This window comes from Galeopterus variegatus, unplaced genomic scaffold (genome assembly GCF_000696425.1).
Source record: "Galeopterus variegatus unplaced genomic scaffold, G_variegatus-3.0.2 Scaffold4604, whole genome shotgun sequence".
Taxonomy (NCBI): domain Eukaryota; kingdom Metazoa; phylum Chordata; class Mammalia; order Dermoptera; family Cynocephalidae; genus Galeopterus; species Galeopterus variegatus.
In genome coordinates, this window is record NW_007730715.1 from 93,029 (window position 1) to 114,506 (window position 21,478).

At 36.0% G+C, this 21,478-nt stretch overlaps 1 protein-coding gene across 3 annotated transcripts in view; it reads left to right on the forward strand.

The window, feature by feature from the left end:
* The window catches only part of BRCC3 (BRCA1/BRCA2-containing complex, subunit 3), a 77,212-nt gene that overhangs the window by 14,717 nt on the left and 41,017 nt on the right, over positions 1 to 21,478 (forward strand). For all 3 annotated transcript variants that reach the window (XM_008587940.1, XM_008587942.1, XM_008587943.1), the window contains exons 6-7: positions 1,449 to 1,537; positions 2,971 to 3,026. In XM_008587940.1, the coding sequence (XP_008586162.1) occupies positions 1,449 to 1,537; positions 2,971 to 3,026 (145 nt within the window). The remainder of the gene's footprint in view (positions 1 to 1,448; positions 1,538 to 2,970; positions 3,027 to 21,478) is intronic.

Consider the following 21,478-nt stretch of genomic DNA (forward strand, 5'->3'; position numbering starts at 1 on the left):
CCCGCGCCTCGCTCAGCCAGTGAGCGGGAACCGGTCTGTATGTGGGATCCGAACCCTCGGATGGGAGCGCCGCCGCGCTTCCCAAGCGGCACACTATCCAGTGCGCCACCGGGCCGGCCCATCTTGAATCATGCTTGGCGTTTAGTCTTCATGTCACTTTAGTCTCCTTTACTCTGGACCAATTCCACAGCATTTTTTTCTCTTTCATGACATGGACATGTTTGAAGATGGAATATTGCTCCATGTGGCTTTGTCTACTGTTTGCTCATGACTAGATTCAGGTTATGCAATCTTGACAGGAGCAGCACATGAGATGTCATCTCACCACCCCACCCCCCCGTCAGACTGGCTATTATCAAAAAGACTGAGAATAACAAATGTCTGTTGGTGGGACTGTAAATTAGTACAGCCACTATGGAAAACAGTATGGAGGTTCCTCAAACAACTACAGATACAACTGCCATACGATCCAACAATCCTGCTGCTGGGTATATATCCAAAATAATGGAAATCATCATGTCAGAGGGACACCTGTACTCCCATGTTTATCGCAGCTGTATTCACGATAGCCAAGATATGGAACCAACCTAAATGTCCATCGACAGACAACTGGATAAGTAAACTGTGGTCTATATTCACAATGGAATACTAAGCCATAGAAAAAAATGAAATTCTGTTATTTGCAGCAATGTGGATGAGTTTGGAGAAAATTGTGTTAAGTGAAATAAGCCAGATACAGAGACATACTGCATGTCCTCACTCATAAGTGGGTGCTAAGAAAGGAGGAAAGAAAGAATGAAAGAAAGACCACAATGATACATTGAACTTTCAGAAGGAGAGAACAAATCTGTGGTGACTAGAAGTGGGAAAGATGGAGACAGAGGGGGGTTAAGGTGAAATTGGGTAAGGGCCGTAAAGAATAACGGTGATTTGTAATAATGAATATGCTGATAATGGTCATCACATACTGTACACAAATAATGATAGTCAACACTGTATCCCCAAAATATGCATAATCAATTATACTTCAGTAGCAAAAAGTTTCTTCCATAATAGTTCTACACTTTCTTTAGTATCAAGTGTAACAGAGTCACTTTCTTAGAAGCTGTTCAAACAAAAGCCTTTTTTTAGGAAATGTTTTCTTTTTCCTCTAATGCCTTTCTCTTTGAGTTCCCACGGAGGAAATTATCAAGTTTTTGAGCTAAATGAAGTTTTCAATTTCTCTTTCAATGTCACATTTCGTAGCAGAGCTACTCACAGGCTAGGCAGCCTAGAGTTATTAATAAGTTTTGTTATTTAATTACTGACGTCCCATGGTTTTCCCCTAACTTAGCAAAATGTTTACACTTTTACAATTATATTGTTCTTAAGTGTATTCCTGTTCTGCCTGTAGAATCTGTGAGATACAGTTTATTGACAGAAGATTTTTTATTTTTGTTTATTTTCAGACGTTCGCACACAAGCCATGTATCAGATGATGGATCAAGGCTTTGTAGGACTTATTTTTTCCTGTTTCATAGAAGATAAAAATACAAAGGTATCGTGTGTGTGTGTGTGTGTGTGTGTGTGTGTGTGTGTGTGTGTGTTTATGCACACATACACAGTAGAGGAAAATCTCTTTGCAATTTTAATAGGGTGGCCAGGGAAAGTTTCACTGAGAAGGGTCATTGAGTCAGGATCTGAAGAAGGTGAGAGAGCAAGTCTTATGGATTTCTTGGGGGAGGAGCATTCCTGTCAGAGGAAATAGCCAGTGCAAAGAAACTAAGGTGAGTGTGGCATGTTCCTGGAACATGGAGGAAGTTGGTGTGGTTGCAGCAGAGTGAGAAAGACTGTGACATTCCAGTTTGCCTCTGTCAGTCCCAGTTTTTACTAGATTATCCCAGTGTCCTATTTAGTTAGCCTCTTTCCTTCTTGAAAGTGTCCCAGTTTGGATGATAACTCATTTGGTCATCCTAAATGAGGTCCAAAAGTTGACTGGGGGCCAGATCTTGTAAGGCCTTGGCTTTGATTCTGAGTTGGAAAGCCACTGGAGGGTGACTTATGTTTAGTGAGATCTCTCTGGCTGCTGTGTTGAGAATATGCTGGATGGTGGGCAGTAATCTAGGCAAGAGATGATGGAGGTTTGAGCACAGTGGTAGGAGTGGAGACAATGAAAAGTGGTTGGATTCTGCATATATTTTGATGGCTAATATCAGTAACAACTGTTAGCGTTTATCACCTATTGTATGGCATGTACTTATTAAGTGCTTTACATAAATATGCTCTAATCCTGACAACAAGCCTATGAAGAATATTATTATCTCCATTTTATGGGTGAATAAACTGAAGGTCAGAGAGTTTAAGCAGCTCAATCAATGGCTAGTCTTGCCATTCTCTATTTGGATTCTGTTTGAATTAAATTCTGTTTGAATTTTATGTTCATGTCAAGAAGTTTTAATATGTGCCAGTTCAAACAAAAAGAAAATTACTAAAAAAAGTAAAAACTAAAAAGAAAAAACATTGCAGGCATGAATTCTGCCAAGAATACCATGAGTATCCTATCATTTAGTACTTTAGTTATAGTCTTAGTCTTTGTGTTGTTAATAAGTATTCTTCATAATATCACTCTTTTCCAGAAGCATTAATCTTCAGTATCTTGATCATTATACTTCAGTTGAAATGCTTTTGGCTTTGTATCACAAATTTGTTTATTTATTGTCAGTATAAATAGTTGAATAGGTTTGTCAGCTTCTTGGTTCTCAGGTTTGTTAGCAATTCCCTGCTGTCACATGAGCAGATATTTTGTTGTGACCATTTTATGTTGACTGAGTATATGGTCCTTCTTATAGAAATTCATTTATGGCATATTCCATCTATGGAATCTCTTTTAATCTTTACCTTCCAGAGGGACCTTTGGGTTTTACATTAAAGTCTACTAAATTGCTATTCCTTTCTCAATATTAATTCTTTCCTTTTTTTTTTTTTTGGTAGACTGGCCGGGTACTCTACACTTGTTTTCAATCCATACAGGCCCAAAAGAGCTCAGAGTAAGTATGACAGAGAAATATATATATTTATTGGTGGGCTAACCTCTAGTCCAGGGAATTCATTTTTTTTTCCTTTTTATTTTATTTCTCTTGGTGGTAAAACACTAGGAACCCTATATTTCTACATATACCCATTAACAGTTCTATGAGGAATTAGAATCTCTTTAGCAGCTTGGATATTGGGGATCTAGGAAGCTAGATCATATAAGCAGTCTCTTCACTGTTACGAAATCACGACAGTGCTGTTCCACATTTCCTTTCTTACGCTTATTCTAAACTGATTTGTACTGCTAATTTTCCTTTCTCTGGCAAATTGTAAAACAAAGACCGAGTATGTAGGGTATTTAGATTTGTGTGGATTCTTGTCTTTGCTCTGCCATAACCTTGATTTCAGAATTACAATATCTCATTTAAATGTTTGCATAGGTCATTTTCCTCATTAAAATTCAATTCAACCTAAATTAGCAAATCTTAATTGTGTATCTATTATATGCCAACACCATGGTAGATACTGAGCATGCAGAGATGAAAGCCAAGTTCATTGTCTAATTGGGAGATGGAAGCAAAGACTGTTTTAATTTTTTACTTATAGTATTTGTCAATTTATTTTTATAGCATTGTTTGACGTAGCAAATATTGGGAAAAAATTAGATGTTTATCTATATATACATATAATGTAATAATATGCAGCCATAAAAAACAAAAAACAACAAAAGAAAAACTATAAGGAAGCTTGGTAGTAATACAAAAATATTTCCAATCTACACTGTTAAAAAAAGGACAGGGTACGAGAACAGTGCGTGTAGTATGCTAACATTTGTGTTAAGATGTGGAAGAGAAATAGATATATGAAGACACCTGCATATTTGCTTGTAAATGCACAGAAATACCTAGAAGGAAATACATTAATCACCTCAACAGAAAGGAAGTAGATATGAGGGAGCAAGAGGTGTGGAAACTTCATTGTATCCTTTTCATAGATTTGGAATGTGGAATCATTCAGAAGTGTTACTACCTGGTCAAGAAACATTAATTTTTAAAATTTTTACCAAACTAATAACATATGCATAAAAAATTTCAAATGGTATAGAAGGACTTGTGATAAAGTCTCACTCCTCAGAAGGATGTTTACTGTGATATCTCTAAATAACAAACTTATGGTATCTTTCTTGATTTACCAATTTTAAATATATCTATATTTCTTATTATTAGTGTCATCTTGCCCTCACAAATGAGGATTTAGCTCTCACTGCTGCATCTCCATTCTCTCCAATGTAGTTACATTATAATTTTTTGTAATTCTGTTGGTTATTTTTCTAATCTTAAATAAAGTTTGCATCTTTATTCTATTAACAATTGACAATAGACGATATCTCTTAGCTCTTTATTGTTACTTGTAATTTTACCCTAAGCCTTTAATAAGAGTTAATAAGTTAATAAGACAGTTGTGAACATCTGTGTTGTGTGTTGTAATCATAATTGCATTTTCTATGCTTTGTTTATTGGTTGATTCTAAGAGTAGAAAATTAATGTTTATATTATTATGATAATGTAATTAGTATTCCTAGTACAACGAAGCAGTGTAAAATAGCATACTGTGATTCTACTTCCTTTCTTGTATAGCTTTTTACTTTTACATGGAGTTTTGAATTGCTTTTCCCCCCTCATTTTTCTGTGTTGTCTCTGAGCTCCAAATTCTTAGGAGTAATATAAAAATATTTGGAATCCCTGCTTTTCCTAGGATTGCCCCCGAAACTCTTCATCCTCCTACCCTAATCTGATGTCTTCTCTAGGCCTGCTGCACAGCTGATATCCTAGGACTTTCCTGGATTGGATCCATTTGTGGTCTGGATTTTATGTCATCTTTTTTGGCTCACGCTGTCATTTTGCTGGAAAAGATCTTCTAGTAAATTTCTAAGAACAATGTGCATGTGAGCTAAACTTTTTGAGTCCTGCTTATCTGAAATGTTTTTATTCTTAATTAATAACCTTACTGGATAAAGATTTTTAAATGGATTATTTGCTCCCTCAAAACTTTGAAGGCATTTTTCCATTGTTTTAAAATATCCGGTATTATTGATAATAAGTCTTTTGCCAGTCCATTTGTTTTGTAGGGTACTCCCCCCCAACAGTTTTTAGGAATTTCTCTTTATTCTTGATGTTGTAAAATTTTTCATGACATATTAGGATGTGGATATCTTATTAAAACTATTGGGCACTTCCAATCAGACAGCACTTGTATTTCAGCTCTGGGAAGTTCCCTGTTATTTTCTTTCGTATCCCCACGTAAAACAAACCACAACCTACCCAGTTCTTGGGGAGGGAAAATCTTATTTATAACTCAGTCCAATTCCATAATTTAAACAGTTGCTTCTAGTTTATATCAATCTTGGAGAATAACTTTTCATTCCTTCAGTTACTTTCCTTACTCCCTGTGTTTGACTCTAAGACAGCATCTGAATTATTGAGGAGATGACTTTAATGAACCTATGCTGTATGGAAAGGAGGCTTTTTGGTCTCATACTGGTTATGGGGATCAGCGCAGGAGTCCTTGTACTCATGGTCACTATTCTCCTTGACTTACCCAGTTTACTCTTCTTTCATGTACTTGAAGTCCTAGCAGAAAGAGATGTATCACCAGCTTCGTCTCTTATAGCTGCTTCCCTCCTCCTCCCCATAACTTAGTAGGACAGATGTGTCACATCCTTTTCTCTATTCTTGGTTATTCCTCCCCATGTTTCCCTTTTCTCTTTCTAGAATTTTTATCAGTCAGATATTAAAGGTTCTAGACTGACCCTGGTGACTCTTTTCATTCATATTTTCTGTCTCTTTTGTTTTTTTCCTGTTTTTCAGATATTTATTTTATCTTCTAATCCTTTCATGGAATTTTTTATTTTGGCAACTTTATGTGTGTGTGTGTGTGTGTGTGTGTGTGTGTGTGTGTGTGTGTGTGTGTGTGTGTGTTGGCACTGGCCAATATGCAATTTTATAATTTTAATTTTCAAGAGTTTTTTCATTCTTTAGTGATTACTCCCATTTCACAGCATCCTGTTCTTATTGATATAATGTTGAAAATGTTAAATTTTCTTCTGTTTTTGCAGTTATCTGTTTCCTCTGGTCATTTTTTTCTATTAAATCTTATTGATCCATTTTTAAGAACAAGGTGTCCTTGGCTTGTCATGAGGAGGCTTTGCTTTAGGGTAAGTGGGTTGGGAGTCAGCCATTTTGTTCACATATCACTAAATGCTAGACTTCCAGTATCTTGCTCTGGGACACCAATCTTAACAATTGCTGTCATATTTCCTCCCAGATGGTTGATTATTATTATTGTTGTTATTACTAGTAGTGTTACCTATTTGTTAGAAGAATTCTTGATACTGCTACTGCTACTGACAATGATGATGATGATTTTGGCTTAAGAATGAAAGCCTGGTTACTACACATTCTGTGTATAGGCAGGCCCAATCATTGAAGAGCACAAAAGAGAGGAGTAACTACAGTCCCAAGTTTCTGGCAGGAGGATCAAAAGGAGTCCGAGAAATCACATAAAAGGCTTCCAGGAAATTATGTAAAGGAAAGAATGTGATAAAGCAACTTCATAAAGCTGTTATAAATTTCTGGGCTCAGCCTTGAGCAGTGTATACATGGATCTGATCCCAGTTAGCATAACTGAGAACAGAATTAACCAACAGACCACCACAGAGGTCTCATACTGACCACTAGGTGATGGAAAGATTCAAAGAGCACTACAGTGGCTCTGAAAACTGAACTGCCATTGGAACCACTGCCCACAGAAGGCTGTGGAATTTTCAACCTGAACCTAAGTAGGTAGATTGCATACTGAAACAAAAACAACAACATTCTCCATAGAACATAAACAAAATCCAGCATCTCAATATAATATTCACAATACCCAGAATGCAATTCAGAATTCCTTGGCATGTGAAGAACTATGAAAATTTCAGCTTGCATGGAAAAAGGCATCTACAAATGCCAATACTGAGATGACACTAATGTAGGAATTATCTGATAAAGACTTTAAAGCAACTATTACAAAAATGTTCAGGAAAGCACTTGCAAACACTCTTGTGCAATGTTTAAATAGAAAGCCTCAGCAGATAAATGCAGGACATAAAGAATTAAATGCAAATTTTAAAACTGAAAAATATAATCACTGAAACACACACCTCATTAGATGGAATTGATAGCAGAATGTAGATAACAGACGAAAGAACCAGTAAACTTTGACGATAGATGAGTAGAGATTATCCAACCTGAACAAGGGAGAAAAAACCATATACCATTGACTAAAAAAGCAAAGAGAGGGAGTGACATATGCAAAAATAGCAGAGTAGGAAACTTCAAAAGCCCAGTCCTCCACAAAAGTAGTGAATACCATAACAAAAACTGTCACATCAACTTTATTGTAACTCTTGAAACTAATCAAAACTTTACAGCAACTAGAAAAATGCTTAATCAAGGGGAAAAAAACAGCAGAACCTTAGTGTTTAAAGAAATCTATATCAAATCACTCGACAACCATGCAGCTAACAGGACAAAGAGCTCAGTCACCACACATAATAAAGAATACAGACTAAAAATAAGTTCAGAAAAGTCAGTAAACATGTAAACAAAATCAGATACAATAAGCAGCAACAACGAACCTTGGGGGGGGGGGTAGAGTCTGATTTCCAGAGATGTCAGATTATAATATTCAAAATGCCCAGTTTTAACAAAAAAATAATGAGGCATTCAAAAAAACAAATTATGGCCTATATACAGGAAAAAGAAACTAATAGAACCTTTCCGCAGGGAAGTCTAGACATTGGACTTACCAGACAAAAACTTTACAGCAACTATTTAAAAGAATCTCCAAGAACTAAAGGAAATCATGTACAAAGAACTAAAGAAAACCATAAGAATGACAGAGAATATCAATACAGAGACAAAAATTATAAAAAGGAACCAAATAGGAATTCTGGAGCTAAGAAGTACAATCACTGAAGTGAAAAATCTAGTAGAGAGGTTCAATATCAGAATCAAGAAGGGAAAAGAATCAGCAAACTTGAATGTAGGTCAATTGAGATTACCCAGTCTGAGGTACAGAAAGAAGAGTGAAGAAAACTGAACAGAGCCAAGAAGACATGCAGGACACCATTAAACATGCCAATATACTCATAATCAGAGTCACAGGGGCAAATGAGAGAAAGGGGCAGGAAAAGTACTTGAAGAAATAATGGCTAAAAACTTCTCAAATTTGGTGAAAGACATGAATCTGTCAAGAAGCTCAAAGAACTCAAAGCAGGATAAACTCAAGGTGATCCACATCAGAAAGCGTTATAATCGAAGATTTAGAAGCCAAAAGCAAAGAGAATCTCGACAGCAGCAAGAGAGAAGTAACTCATTAAATACAGGCGATCTTCAATAAGACTGAGAGGCAATTTCTCATCAGAAACTAGAAAGGCTGAAAGGCAGTGGGTCAATATATTCAAAGTGCTAATAGAAAATTAAAAAAAAAACAACTGTGAGGCAAGAATTTTACATCTTCTGGCAAATTTATCTTTTTAAAATTAAGGCAAAATCAAGACATTCCCAGATAAGCAAAAACAGAGAGGTCATTACTAGTGGATATTCTCTACAAGAAATGCTAAAGGGAGTCCTTCAGGCTGAAATGGAAGGACACTAGACAATGAATTGAGTCCACAAAAAGAGATAGAGAACACCAGAAAGGTAACTATACAGTTAAATATAAAAGTCAGTATAATGTATTTTCAGTTTGTAACTCTTCTTTTTTCTCTATATAACTTGAAAGACAAATACATAGAACAATTTCAGATCTAAGTTGATGGGCACAGTTTATAAAGATGTAATTTCTAGCAATAACAACTTAAAAGGATAGGAATAAAAGGTATATATAAGCAGAGTATATTATTGAAACTAAGTTGGCATTGATTCAAACTAGATTGTTACAAATAAGATGTTAATTGTAATCTCCGGGGCAATTATTAAGAAAATAATTAAAAAGTATATTGTAAAAGAAATAAATAAGAAGGGGATAAAAATGGTACACTTGAAAGTATGTATCTAACACAAAAAAAGGTAGTAATGGGGGAATTGAGGAACAACCAAAAAGACATATAGAAAACAAATAGCAAAATGGCATAAATAAATCCTTGTCAATAATTACATTAGATGTAAATATAACACTCTCCAATGAAAAGACAGAGATTGCCAGAATGGTTAAAAGAGAAAGAACATGATCTAACTATATGTTGTCTACAAAAGATTCACTTTAGATCCAATGTCAAAAGTAGGTTGAAAGTTAAAGAATGGAAAAAGATATTCTAAGCAAACAGTAACCAAAGAGAATTGGAGTGGCTATAGTAATATCAGGCAGCATAAATAAAGTTTAAGACAAAAATTTTTACGAGAGACAAAGGAGGACATTTTATAATGATAAAAGTGCCAATCCAACAAAAGGATATGACAATTATAAACATATATGCACCTAATAAAAGATTTCCCAAAATATATGAAGCAAAAACTTACAGACTTGAAGAAAGAAAAAGGTTCAAGAATAATAGTGGGACACTTCAACATCCCACCTTCACTAAAGAATAGAACAACTAGACAAAAAAAAATTAAAAAGGAAGCCTTGAACAACATTATAAAATAACTATACCTAACAAACATACATAGAACACTCCACCCAATAACAGCTGAATACACGTTCTTCTCAAGTGCACATGGAACATTCTCCAGGACAAACCATTTGTTAGTCTACAAAATAAGTCTCAAAAATTTTAAATGACTGAAATCACGTGAAGCATCTTTTCCTACAAAAATAGCATGAAATCTGAAATCAATTACAGAAAGAAATCTGGAAAATTCACAAATAGGTAGAAATTAAACAGCACACTCTTAAACAGCCAGTGGGACAAAGGAGAAATCACAAGGACAATTAGAAAATATTTTGAGACTAATTAAAATGAAAACACAAAATAACAAAATGTATGGGATACAACAAAAGCAGTGTTCACAGGTAAATTTATAGCTGTACCCATCTACATTAAAAAAAAAAATCTCACACTCTTGCTCATGCCATTCTCTTGCCATGTGATACCCTGAGTTGCTGTAGAGAATCACTACCCAGAAGAAGGTCCTCACCTGGATGTGTTCTCTGGACTTTGGACTTCACAGCCTCTGAAACTGTAAGAAATAAATTTCATTTCTTTATAAATTACCCATTTTCAGGTATTCTGTTATAAGCAACAGAAAATGGACTAATACACATGGCCTACAGGGAACAAGGCAAGATATCTTAATTTTTTATCTCAATTTAAGTATCATAAGAACCTAAAGTAATGTTCTTGTAATTATTACTTGGGTAGAAAAATAAGAAGAATGTAAAAAAACTTATTAAAGATTGATTTTAAAGGACTTGAGTTATTTCTCAGCTTCTATGTCATTTTCCTATCTTTGTTTTGTCTTGAATGAATCTGTTACTGTGTACTCCTTCAACTGACTGGTAAATTATATAGCAGAAAGTATTCCAATAGTATAAAATAAAAGGTCCCTAAGAAATTTTAGTATAAAATACCATGAAGAATTTTCATGTTCTTTAAAAAGGATGCTGTTAAATACAAATTTAGTATAATAAATTCTGATTTTACCTACTGTTAAAAAAATAAAAATAAAGAAAAAATAAATATCTCAAGTAAGTAACCTAACTTTACACCTTAAGGAACTAGAAAAAGAAGAGCAAACTAAATCCAAAACAATCAGAAGAAAGGAAATTATGAATATTACAGTGGAAAAACAAAGCAAAACAAAATGAGTAGAGAGATCAACAAAATTGACCTTTCTTTAGCTAAACTGATAAAGTGAGAGAAGACCCAAATAACTAAAATCTGAAGTAAACATAGAGAAATTACTACCAACCTTACAGAATTAAAAAGGTGAAACTATGGGCAATTGTATGGCAACAAATTAGATAACCTAAGTGAAGTGGACAAATTCCTAGAAACATAAATTACCAAAAGTGTTTTAAAAATAGAAAACCTGAACATAACTATAAAAAATGAATAGATTGAATCAGTTATCAGAACCTCCTCAGAAGAAAAGTTTAAGAATAGATGGCTACAGTGGGCAGTTCTGCCACACATTTAAAGGAAAATTAACACCAATTCTTCTCATATTCTTCTAGAACATAGAAGAGGAGGAGCACCTATTAACTCTGTGTGACCAGCATTACTCTTATACCAAAGCTACACAAAGACTTTGCAAAAAAAGAAAATTACAAATATTTCTTATGAATACAGATGAAAAGTCCTCATCAAAATACTAGAAAATTGAATCCAACAGCATATTAAAAGGAATATACACCATGACCAAGTGGGATTTATTCCAGACATGCAAGCATGGTTCAACATAAGAAAATGAATTGATGTAAAACACCACATTAATAGAATAAAGGGGGAAAAAATGATGCAGAAAAAGCATTTTTAAATAACCCAAAACCCTTTTGTGATAAAAATAACCAGAAAACTAGGAATAGAAAGGAACTTCCTCAACGTTTATGGGCATTTATGAGAAACACTGACATTATACTCAATGGTGAAAACTGAAAGCTTTCCCCCTAATCACAGGAACAAAGCAAGGATGCCTGAATTCATCGCTCTTACTCAACATTGTAGTAGTAGTTCTAGCCAGAACAATTCGGATGAAAAAGGCATTGAAGTTGGAAAGGAAGAAGTAAAAATATCTGTATTTGTGGGTAACATGATCCTGTATATAAAAATATACTGAAGAATCTCCCTAAAGCTACCAGAGCTAATAAAAAAATTAAGCAAAGTTCCAGGGTTCAACACATAAAAATCAGTGTGTTTCTAAATACCAGCAGTGAGCAATCCAAAAGGGAAATTAAGAAGAAAATTCCATTTGAAATAGCATCAAAACTAATAAAATACCTAGAAAAAATTTAACCAAGGAGGGAAGAGACTTGTACAGTTGAAACTAGAAAACATTGCTGAAAGAAATTAAAGAACACCTAATAAATCAAAAGACTTCTTACATTCATGGATGGGAAGGCTTAATGTTGTTAAGATGACAATACTTCCCAAAGAGATCTACAGATTCAGTGCAATCCCTATTAAAATTCTGGTGGACATTTTGCCAGAAGTGGAAAAAATGATCCATTGCAATGGTGCTGAATAGCCAAAACAATATTGAAAGAAAAGAACAAAGTTGGAGAAATCACACTTCCAGATTTCAAAACTTACTACAAAGCTTCAGTAGCCAAAACTGTGTAACTGATGTAAATATAGATCAATGGAATAGAAGTGAGAGTTCAGAAAAACCCATGTATCTATGGCCAATTGATTTTCAACAAGGGTGCCAATGTTATTCAATGGGCAAGTAATAGTCTGCTCAACAAGTTGTGCTTTTACAACTGGATATCCACATAGAAAAGAGTGCAGTTGGACCCTACTTCACACCATATACAAACATTAATTCAAAATAAGTCAGTGACCTAAATATACACACTTAAACCATAAAACACTTAGAGGAAAACATGGAGTAAATCTTTGACATTGGATTTGGCAGTGTATTCTTAGATAAGAAACCAAAACCATGAATAACAAAAGAAAAAATAGATAAATTGGACTTTTTAAAAATCTGAAACTTTTGTGTGTCAAGACATTATCAAGAAAGTAAGAAGACAACCTACAAAATAGAAAACATTTGCAAATTTTATATCTGATAAGGGTCTACTATCCAGACTACATAGAGAACTCTTACAACTCAACAAACAAAAAGATTAACAACCTGATCTAAAAATGGGCAAAGGTCTTGAACAGACATTACTCCAAAGAAGATAAATAGCCAACAAGCACACAAAAAGATGCTCAACCCTATTAGTCATCTGGAAATTACAAATCAAAATTATGAGATACCACTTTACACCTTCCAGGTTGGCCATAATAATACAAAAGGGAAAATGACAAGTCTTGGTGAAAATGTGGAGAAATTGGAACCTCTACACATTGCTAGTGGGAATGTAAATTGGTTCAGCAGCTTTGGAAAACATTTTGGTGGTTATTCAAAAAGTTAACCATAGAGTTACCATACGACTTAATAATTCCATTCCTAGGTATTTAACCAAATGAATTAAAAACAGGTACTTGGACAAATACTTGTACATGAATGTTTATAGCATCACTATTAACAATAGCCAAAAAGTGGAAACAACCCAAATATCCATCAACTGATGAATGGATAAACAAAGCCTAGTATATCCATTTAATAGAAAACTCATTCATAAAAAAGGAACAAAGTACTGAAACAAGTTACAGCCTGGAAGAATCTTGAAAACATGCTAAGTGAAGGAAGCCAAGCACAAAATGTCACATATTGTCTGATTTCATTTATAGGAAATATCCAGAATGGCTAAATCCATAGAGACAAAAAGTAGACTGGTGGTTGGCATGGACTGGTTGGAAGGAACAATGGCAAGTAACTGCTTAATGGACACAGGGTTTTATTTCAGGGTGATGTAAAAGTTTTTGAACTAGATAGAGGTGGTGGTTGCACAACATTGTGAATGTACTAAATGCTTCTGAATTGTTCAACTTAAAGTAGTTAATTTTATGTTATGTGAATTTCACTTCAAGTTTTAAAAATGGGCAAAGGACTTGAATAGAATTTTCTCCAAGGAAGATGTACAAATGGCCAATAAACACATGAAAAGATGCTCAACATCATTCATCATCAGGGAAATCAAAAATGGCTATAATTTTTTTACGATAAGGAAAATAATACAAGTTGGCAAGAATGTAGAGAAGAGGGAACCATCATCTGTTGCTGGTGGGAAGGTAAAGTGGTTTAACTGCTGTGGTAAAGTTTGGCCATTCCACAAAAAGTTAAACACAGACTTACCATATGACCATGGAGTTACACTCCTAGGTATATACCCAAGACAACTGAAGACAAGGTGTTTGTAGTGGATTGAATTATGTCCCCCTGAAACTGACTGAAGCTTGAATTGAGTTCCCTGAATTTTATGTATTAGAAACTTAGCCCCCACTGTGACTATTAGGAGGGTGGAAAATCCTATAATGGTAATTGAAAGGTGGAGCCTTGAAGAGGTGATTAAATTGTAGGACCATGCAGTAGTGAATGGATTAAAAATGGTGGTCAGGGGCATGGTTCTGGGGGCTTTAAAAGAAGAGAGAGGAGAGTCTTTCTCTCTCTTTCTGCTCTCTCTGCTCCACCATTTTCACAATGTGATACCCTGCCATCACTGAAGTCACCACCAAGACCTTCACCAGCTGTGTTCCCTGGACTTTGGACTTCCCAGCCTCTGAAACTAAGCAATAAATTTCATTTTCTTTATAAATCACCCAGTTTCAAGTATTTTTTATAAGCAACAGAAACGGACTAATACAGTGTTCAAACAAAACCTTGTATACAATGCTCATAGCAGCATTTTTCATATATGTTGGTTTCTTCTGAGGTCTCCTTGGCTTGCAGATGGCCACCTTCTTGCTGTTTCCTCACATGGCATTTCCTCTGTATGCACATCCCTGGTGTCCCTTTGCATGTTCAAATTTCTCCTTCCTAGGAGGACAGCAGTCAGTTTAGATTAGGGCCTACTCCAGTGGCCCCATTTTAACTTAGTCACCTCTTTAAATGCCCTGTCTCCAAATACATCACATTCTGAGGTATTGGGGGTTAGGGCTTCAACATATGAATTCGGGGTGGGGGGTGGCGTGTATCACAGTCTGTCCCATAACAAGGAGTGACTGCTTAATGGATACAGGGTTTCTTTTGGGGGTAATGAAAATATTCTGGAATTAGTAGTGGTAATGGTTGCATAACATTTATGAATGTACTAAAAGTCACTGAATTACATACTTCAAAATGGTTAATGTGTTTAATTTTGTTTTCTGAATTATACCTCCATTAAAAAAGTGAACAGAGCCATGGGGATCTGTAGATTAAAAAGGTCTATCAGTCATCCAAGTCCCAGAATTAGAGTAGAAAGAGTGTATGGTACAAAAGAGTCTCCTTTCTCCATTTCTGTTAAGCTTTGTACTGGAAGTCTTAGCCAGTGCAATAAAGCAAGAAATAAAAGACATATAGATTGTAAAAGAATAAATAAATTGATTTCCATTTGCACAAAACATGGCTATCTATATTAAAAGAAAAATCCCAATGAATCTACAAATAAATTCATAGAACTACCAAGTGAGGTTACAGGATACAATGTCAACACAAAAGTAATCAAATTTCTATATACTGGAAATGTAAAATCAGAAACAAAAGTGTTGGGCCGGCCCGGTGGCGCACTGGATAAGTGCGCCGCTTGGGAAGTGCGGCGGCGCTCCCGCCCGAGGGTTCGGATCCCACATACAGACCGGTTCCCGCTCACTGGCTGAGTGAGGCACGGGAGCAACACCGAGGGTTGCAATCCCATTGCCGGTCCCCGGTCCGGTACGGGGGCAACACTGAGGGTTGCGATCCGTTGCCGGATACGGAAAAAGACAAAAGACAAAAAAAAAAAAAAAAAAGAAACAAAAGTGTTGAAAACAGTACCATTTACAGTACTTCCAAAAAATGAAATAGGCGTAAATTTATCAAAATATGTACTGGATCTGTATGCTGAACCACAAGACGTTCATGAAAGTAATCAAAGAAGTCATTAAATGGAAGGGCATACTATGCTCATGGATTGGAAGATGCAACATAGTAAAAAATTTCAGTTCTCCCCAAATTAAGCTATAGATTTAGTGCAATATCAGTCAAAATTTCAGCAAGATTTTTTTTGTACATATAGGCAAACCGATTTTTAAATTTTTATGGAAAGGCAAATGAACTTGAATATGTAAAACAATTTTTAAAAGGAAGAATAAAGTTGGAGGAATCACACTACCCAATTTTAAGACTTACTATGGGTTTGGAAGTCTTCTCTTCTTTACCCAGATACCATATCCAAACAAGGCTACTAGAAGAAAAGAAAATTACAGGCCAATCTCCCTAATGAACATAGATGCAAAACTCCTCAACAAAATACTAGAAAACCAAATTCAGCAGCATATTAAAAAGATTATACACCATAAATAAATAGGATTTAATCCTAGAATGCAAGAGTGTCTCAATATATGCAAATTTACCAATGAAATAAACTACATTAACAGAATGAAGATAGAAACCACATAATCATCTCAATTGATGTAGAAAAGGCATTTAGCAAAATTCAACACGCTTTCACCATAAAAACACTCAACAAATTAGGAATGGAAGGAAACTACTTCAACATAATAAAAGCCATATATGGAAAACCCACTGTGAACATTCTTCTCAATGGTGAAAGATAGAAAGCTTTTGCTGTAAGATCAGGAATGAGAAAAAGATGCTCACTTTCACCACTTCTATTCAACATAGTACTGGAAGTCCTAGTCACAGCAATTAGGCAAGAAAAAGAAGGAAAAGGCATCCAAATTGGAAAGGAAGGAGTAAGATTATTTCTGTTTATAGAAATGATGCTTTACAAAAAGTTTATGGGGACAATGCCCCACAGAAATCAGCAGTTTACAAATCAATAACTTGTTTTAAGAAAGGATGAGATGATGTTGAAGATGGAGCCTGCAGCAGCAGACCATCCACATCAATTTGTAAGGAAAAAAAATAATCTTGTTCATTCTCTAATTGAAGACAAACAATTAACAGAAACAATAACCAATGCCATGGACATCTCAATTAGTTCAGCTGACACAATTCTGACTGAAAAAATAAAGTTGAGCAAACTTTTCACTCAGTGGGTTCCAAAACTGTTGGAGATCATATGAACTTATATGTAGAAAACTTTAAAGATTCCACATACAAATCAGCTGCAGACAAGAGCAGAGCTTTCAATGGAAATCATAAATGAGTAGGATCAAGATTCTGAAGCATTTCTTAAAAGAATTGTGACACGAGATAAAACATGGCTTTACAGTATAACCCTGAAGACAAAGCACAATCAAAGCCATGACTACCAAGAGGTGGAAGTGGTTCAGTCAAAGCAAAAGTGGACTGGTTAAGAGCAAAGGTCATGGCAATGGTTTTTTTGGGATGCTCAAGGCATTTTGCTTGTTGATTTTCTGGAGGGCCAGAGATGATAATATCTACTTACTATTAGAGTGTTTTGAGAAAGTTATCTAAAACATTAGCAGAAAAATACCCAGGAAAATCTTCACCAGAGAGTCCTTCTCCACCATGACAAAGCTCCTGCTCATTCTTCTCATCAAACAAGGGCAATTTTGTGAGAGTTTCAGTGGAAGTCATTAGGCATCCACCTTACAGTCCTGATTTAGCTCCTTCTGACTTCTTTTTGTTTCCTAATCTTAAAAATATCTTTAAAGGGCACCCATTTTTCTTCAGTTAATAATGTAAAAAAGAATGCATTAACATGGTTAAATTCCCAGGACCCTCTGTTCTTTAGGTATGGACTAAATGGCTTTTATCATTGCTTACAAAAGTGTCTTGAACTTGATGGAGCTTATGTTAAGAAATAACATTTATATTTTTATTTCTATCTTTTAATTCCATTTTTTAATGAACTTTTTGAAGTCTTATATGACAAGTCCATTTGCTGTTCAGAAGCTTTTTAATTCGATATAATCCCATTTGTTTATTTTTTCTTTTGTTGCTCATGCCTTTGGGTCTTATTCATAAAGCATTTGCCCAGTCCTACTTCCTGGAATGTTTCCCCTATGTTTTCTTTTAGTAATTTTGTGGTTTTAGGTCTTATATTTAAGTCTTTGATCCATTTTGAGTTGATTTTGGTATATGGTGAGAGGTACGGGTCCAGTTTCATTCTTCTGCATATGGATGTCCAATTTTCCCAGCACTATTTATTGAAGAGGCAGTCTTTTTCCCAATGTATGCACTTGTTGCCTTAGTCAAAGATCAGTTGGCTGTAGTATGTGGGTTGATTCTGGGTTTTCTATTCTGTTCCATTTGTCTGAGTGTCTGTTTTTATGCCAGTACCATGCTGTTTCAGTTACAATAGCTTTGTAATATAATTTAAGTCAGGTAGTGTTATGCCTCTGGCTTTATTTTTTTTTTTGCTCAGGATTGCTTTGGCTATTTGGGGTCTTTTGTTGTTCCCTATGAATGTTAGGGTTCTATTTCTGTGAAGAATGTCATTGGTATTTTGATGGGGATTGCATTGAATCTGCAGATTGCTTTGGGTAGGGTGGACATTTGTACAATGTTAATTCTTCCAATCCAAGAACATGGTATGTCTTTCCACCTTTTTGTGTCCTTGTTGCTTTGCCTCCCACGGATTTGTCTCCCCCTTTCTCCTGGGTGACGGAGCCGCCAAAGATTACTCAAAGCCCATCTTCTGAGCAGTGAGAAGCCCTGAAAAGGGGTTAATCTCCTGGAACCCTCAAGATAGAGGCATTCCTTCCATTTGCAAAATTAACCACGAATTGGGGTTCTCTTCCTGCATTTATTCTCCAGACCAGGAAGTTACAGGAAGAGAACATAGGTATGGTTTTTGCTAAGTATAGTTTAACAAGTTTAGCAATAGAAGTGGGTAACATTCAGTAAGAAAAGCAAAGTGACATTCCATAATGCAATTTTTCAAGAAGTTAAGTTGATCCACCAACAATAGCTTGATCTTAGCAAACATTCTCTTCTTACAGCAATTTCCCAGTATCTTCACATATCAATCAGTAACCTGTCTGTCTTTGAGCCAGCAACCTTGCTGTGTTACAATTCTTAATCTTACAACAGAAACTATAGCCTGGGGAAAATTTCCTGTCCTTTGCAAGGTCAATATTTGAAACTGCAAAGCTTTGGAAAACCAGGCCTTGTGAAGTATATTTGTTTTATGCATACTCCACACGTCCTCTTCAATTTCTTTCAGTAGTCTTGTAGTTCTCCTTGTAGAGGTCTTTCACCTCCTCGGTTAAAGTAATTCCTAGGTATTTTATTTTTTGGTGACTATTGTAAATGGGCTTACTTTTGTGATTTCTTTTTCTGCTAGTTCGTTATTGGAGTATAAGAATGCTACTGATTTTGGGGTGTTGATTTTGTATCTTGCAACATGACTGAAATTGTTAATCAGCTCTAAGAGTTTTTTGGTATAGTCCTTTAGGTTTTTCTATATATATGATCATGTCATCTGCAAATAGGGACAGTTTGACTTCACCTTTTCCAGTCTGGATGCCCTTCATTTCTTTTATATTGCCTGATTGCCCACAGGTAACATCATGTTCAATGATCAAAAGTTTTCAGGAACAAGGTAAGGATGTCCACTCTTGCCATTTCTATTCAACATAGTACTGGAAGTCCTTGCCAGAGCAATTAGGCATGTAGAAGAAATAAAAGACATCCAAACCAGAAAGGAAGAAGTTAAATTGTCTCTGTTTGCAGTTGGTATGATCTTTTATATAAAAATCCCTAAAGAATTTACCAAACAACTGTTAGAAGTAATAAAGTAATTCAGTTGAGTTCCAGAATACAAAATCAACATACAAAAATTAGAGGTGTTTCTAAATATTAACTGTGAACCATCTGAAAAACAAATTAACAAAATAATTCCAATTACATAGTGTCAAAAAGAATAAGATACTTAGGAATAAATTTAACTAAGGAAGTAAAAGATGTATACATTGAATAGTGTAAAACATCAAAGGAAGAAATTTAAGAAGACACAAATAAACTGAAAGATATCCTGTATTCAAGGATTAGAAGAATTAATATTGTTAAAATGCCCATACTATGGAAATACTACCTATCGATTGAATGCAATCCTTATCAAAATTCCAATAACATTTTTCACGGAAATAGAAAAAACAATCCCAAAATTCATATGGAACCACAAAAGTCCCTGAATTGCCAGAGCAATCTTGAGAAAGAACAAAGCTGAAGACATCACACTATGTGAATTCAAAGTATATTATAAAGCTATAAGAATCAAAACAGTATGCTACTGGTATAAAAAACAGACACATAGACCAGTGGGACAGAGTAGAGAGCCCAGAAATAAACCCACACATATGCAGTCAACTAATCTTCAATAAAGTTGCCAAGAATGTACAATGGGGAAAGGATAGTCTCTTCAGTAGGTGGTGTTGGGGAAACTGGATATCCACATGCAAAAGAATGAAATTGGATCCTTATCTCACACCATATACAAAAATAAACTTGAAATGGATTAAAAATTTAAACATATGACCTGAAAATGTAAAATTACTAGAAGGAAACATAGGGGGAAAGCTCCTTGACATTGGTCTTGGCAAAGATTTTATGAATATGATTGCAAAAGCAAAAATAAACAGGTGGGATTACATCAAACTAAAAAGTCTGCATAAGAAAAGGAAACAAAATGAAAGTCAGGACCCTTGCGGCACCAGGGCCCAGTCTAAGGCCCAGAGGGAAGCGCCCATAGCCCAGCAGCCACTGAAGCAAGCTGAGATCTGCGTGGCACCTGGGCTCAGTCTAAGGCCCAGGAGGGAAGTACCCACAGCCCAGCAGCTACCGAGATGAGCCAAGATCAGACCCTTGCAGCACCGGAGCCCAGTCTGAGGCCCAGAGGGAAGTGCCCATAACCCAGCATCTGCCAAGGCGAGCCAAGACCAGACCCTTGTGGCACTGGGGCCCAGTCTAAGGGATAAGTGCCCATACCTCAGCAGCTGCTGAGGCAAGCCAAGACCTGTGTGGCACCAGGGCTCAGTCTAAGGCCCCAGGAGGAAGGGGAGCACAAACAGCCCAGCAGCTGCCAAGGTGAGCAGAGACCTGCGCAGCACCAGGGGCTTAGTCTGTGGCCACAAAAGTTGGAACAGGAGCCAAGGTAGTGTAATATAGTCACTGCCACACCTTCTGTCACCACAAGGACAGTTCACCACCACAGTAGCAGTCAGGTCCACTCTACAGGCAACCTGCCACTCACTTGACTACACTGATATAAAAAGAGTCACCAGTAGAGCCTGCAAGTAGAGGAGGAAGACTTTATCCTTATAGCCCACCCCAGAGTACCAGAAGAAGCAAGTCCTCTACCAGATGACAAAATAACAATGAAAAAATACTAGAACTGCAAACAAACAAGAAGATAGGACACCACTGAATGAATACACTAATGCTCAAATTCCAGACCCCATAGAACAAGGAATCCTTGAAATGTCTGAAAAGGAATTCCGAGCAGTGATCTTAAGAAAGCTTGAAGAAATAAAAGAAGATTCAATTAGAGAACACAGTGAAACAAGGAAAAATATCCAGAATATGAAAGAGGAAATTTACGGGCCAGCCCGGTGGCGCACTGCGCTAGTGCGCCGCTTGGGAAGCGTGGCGACGCTCCCGCCGAGGGTTCGGATCCCACATGCGGACCGGTTCCCGCTCACTGGCTGAGCGAGGTGCGGGAGCAACACCGAGGGTTGCGATCCCGTTGCCGGTCCTGG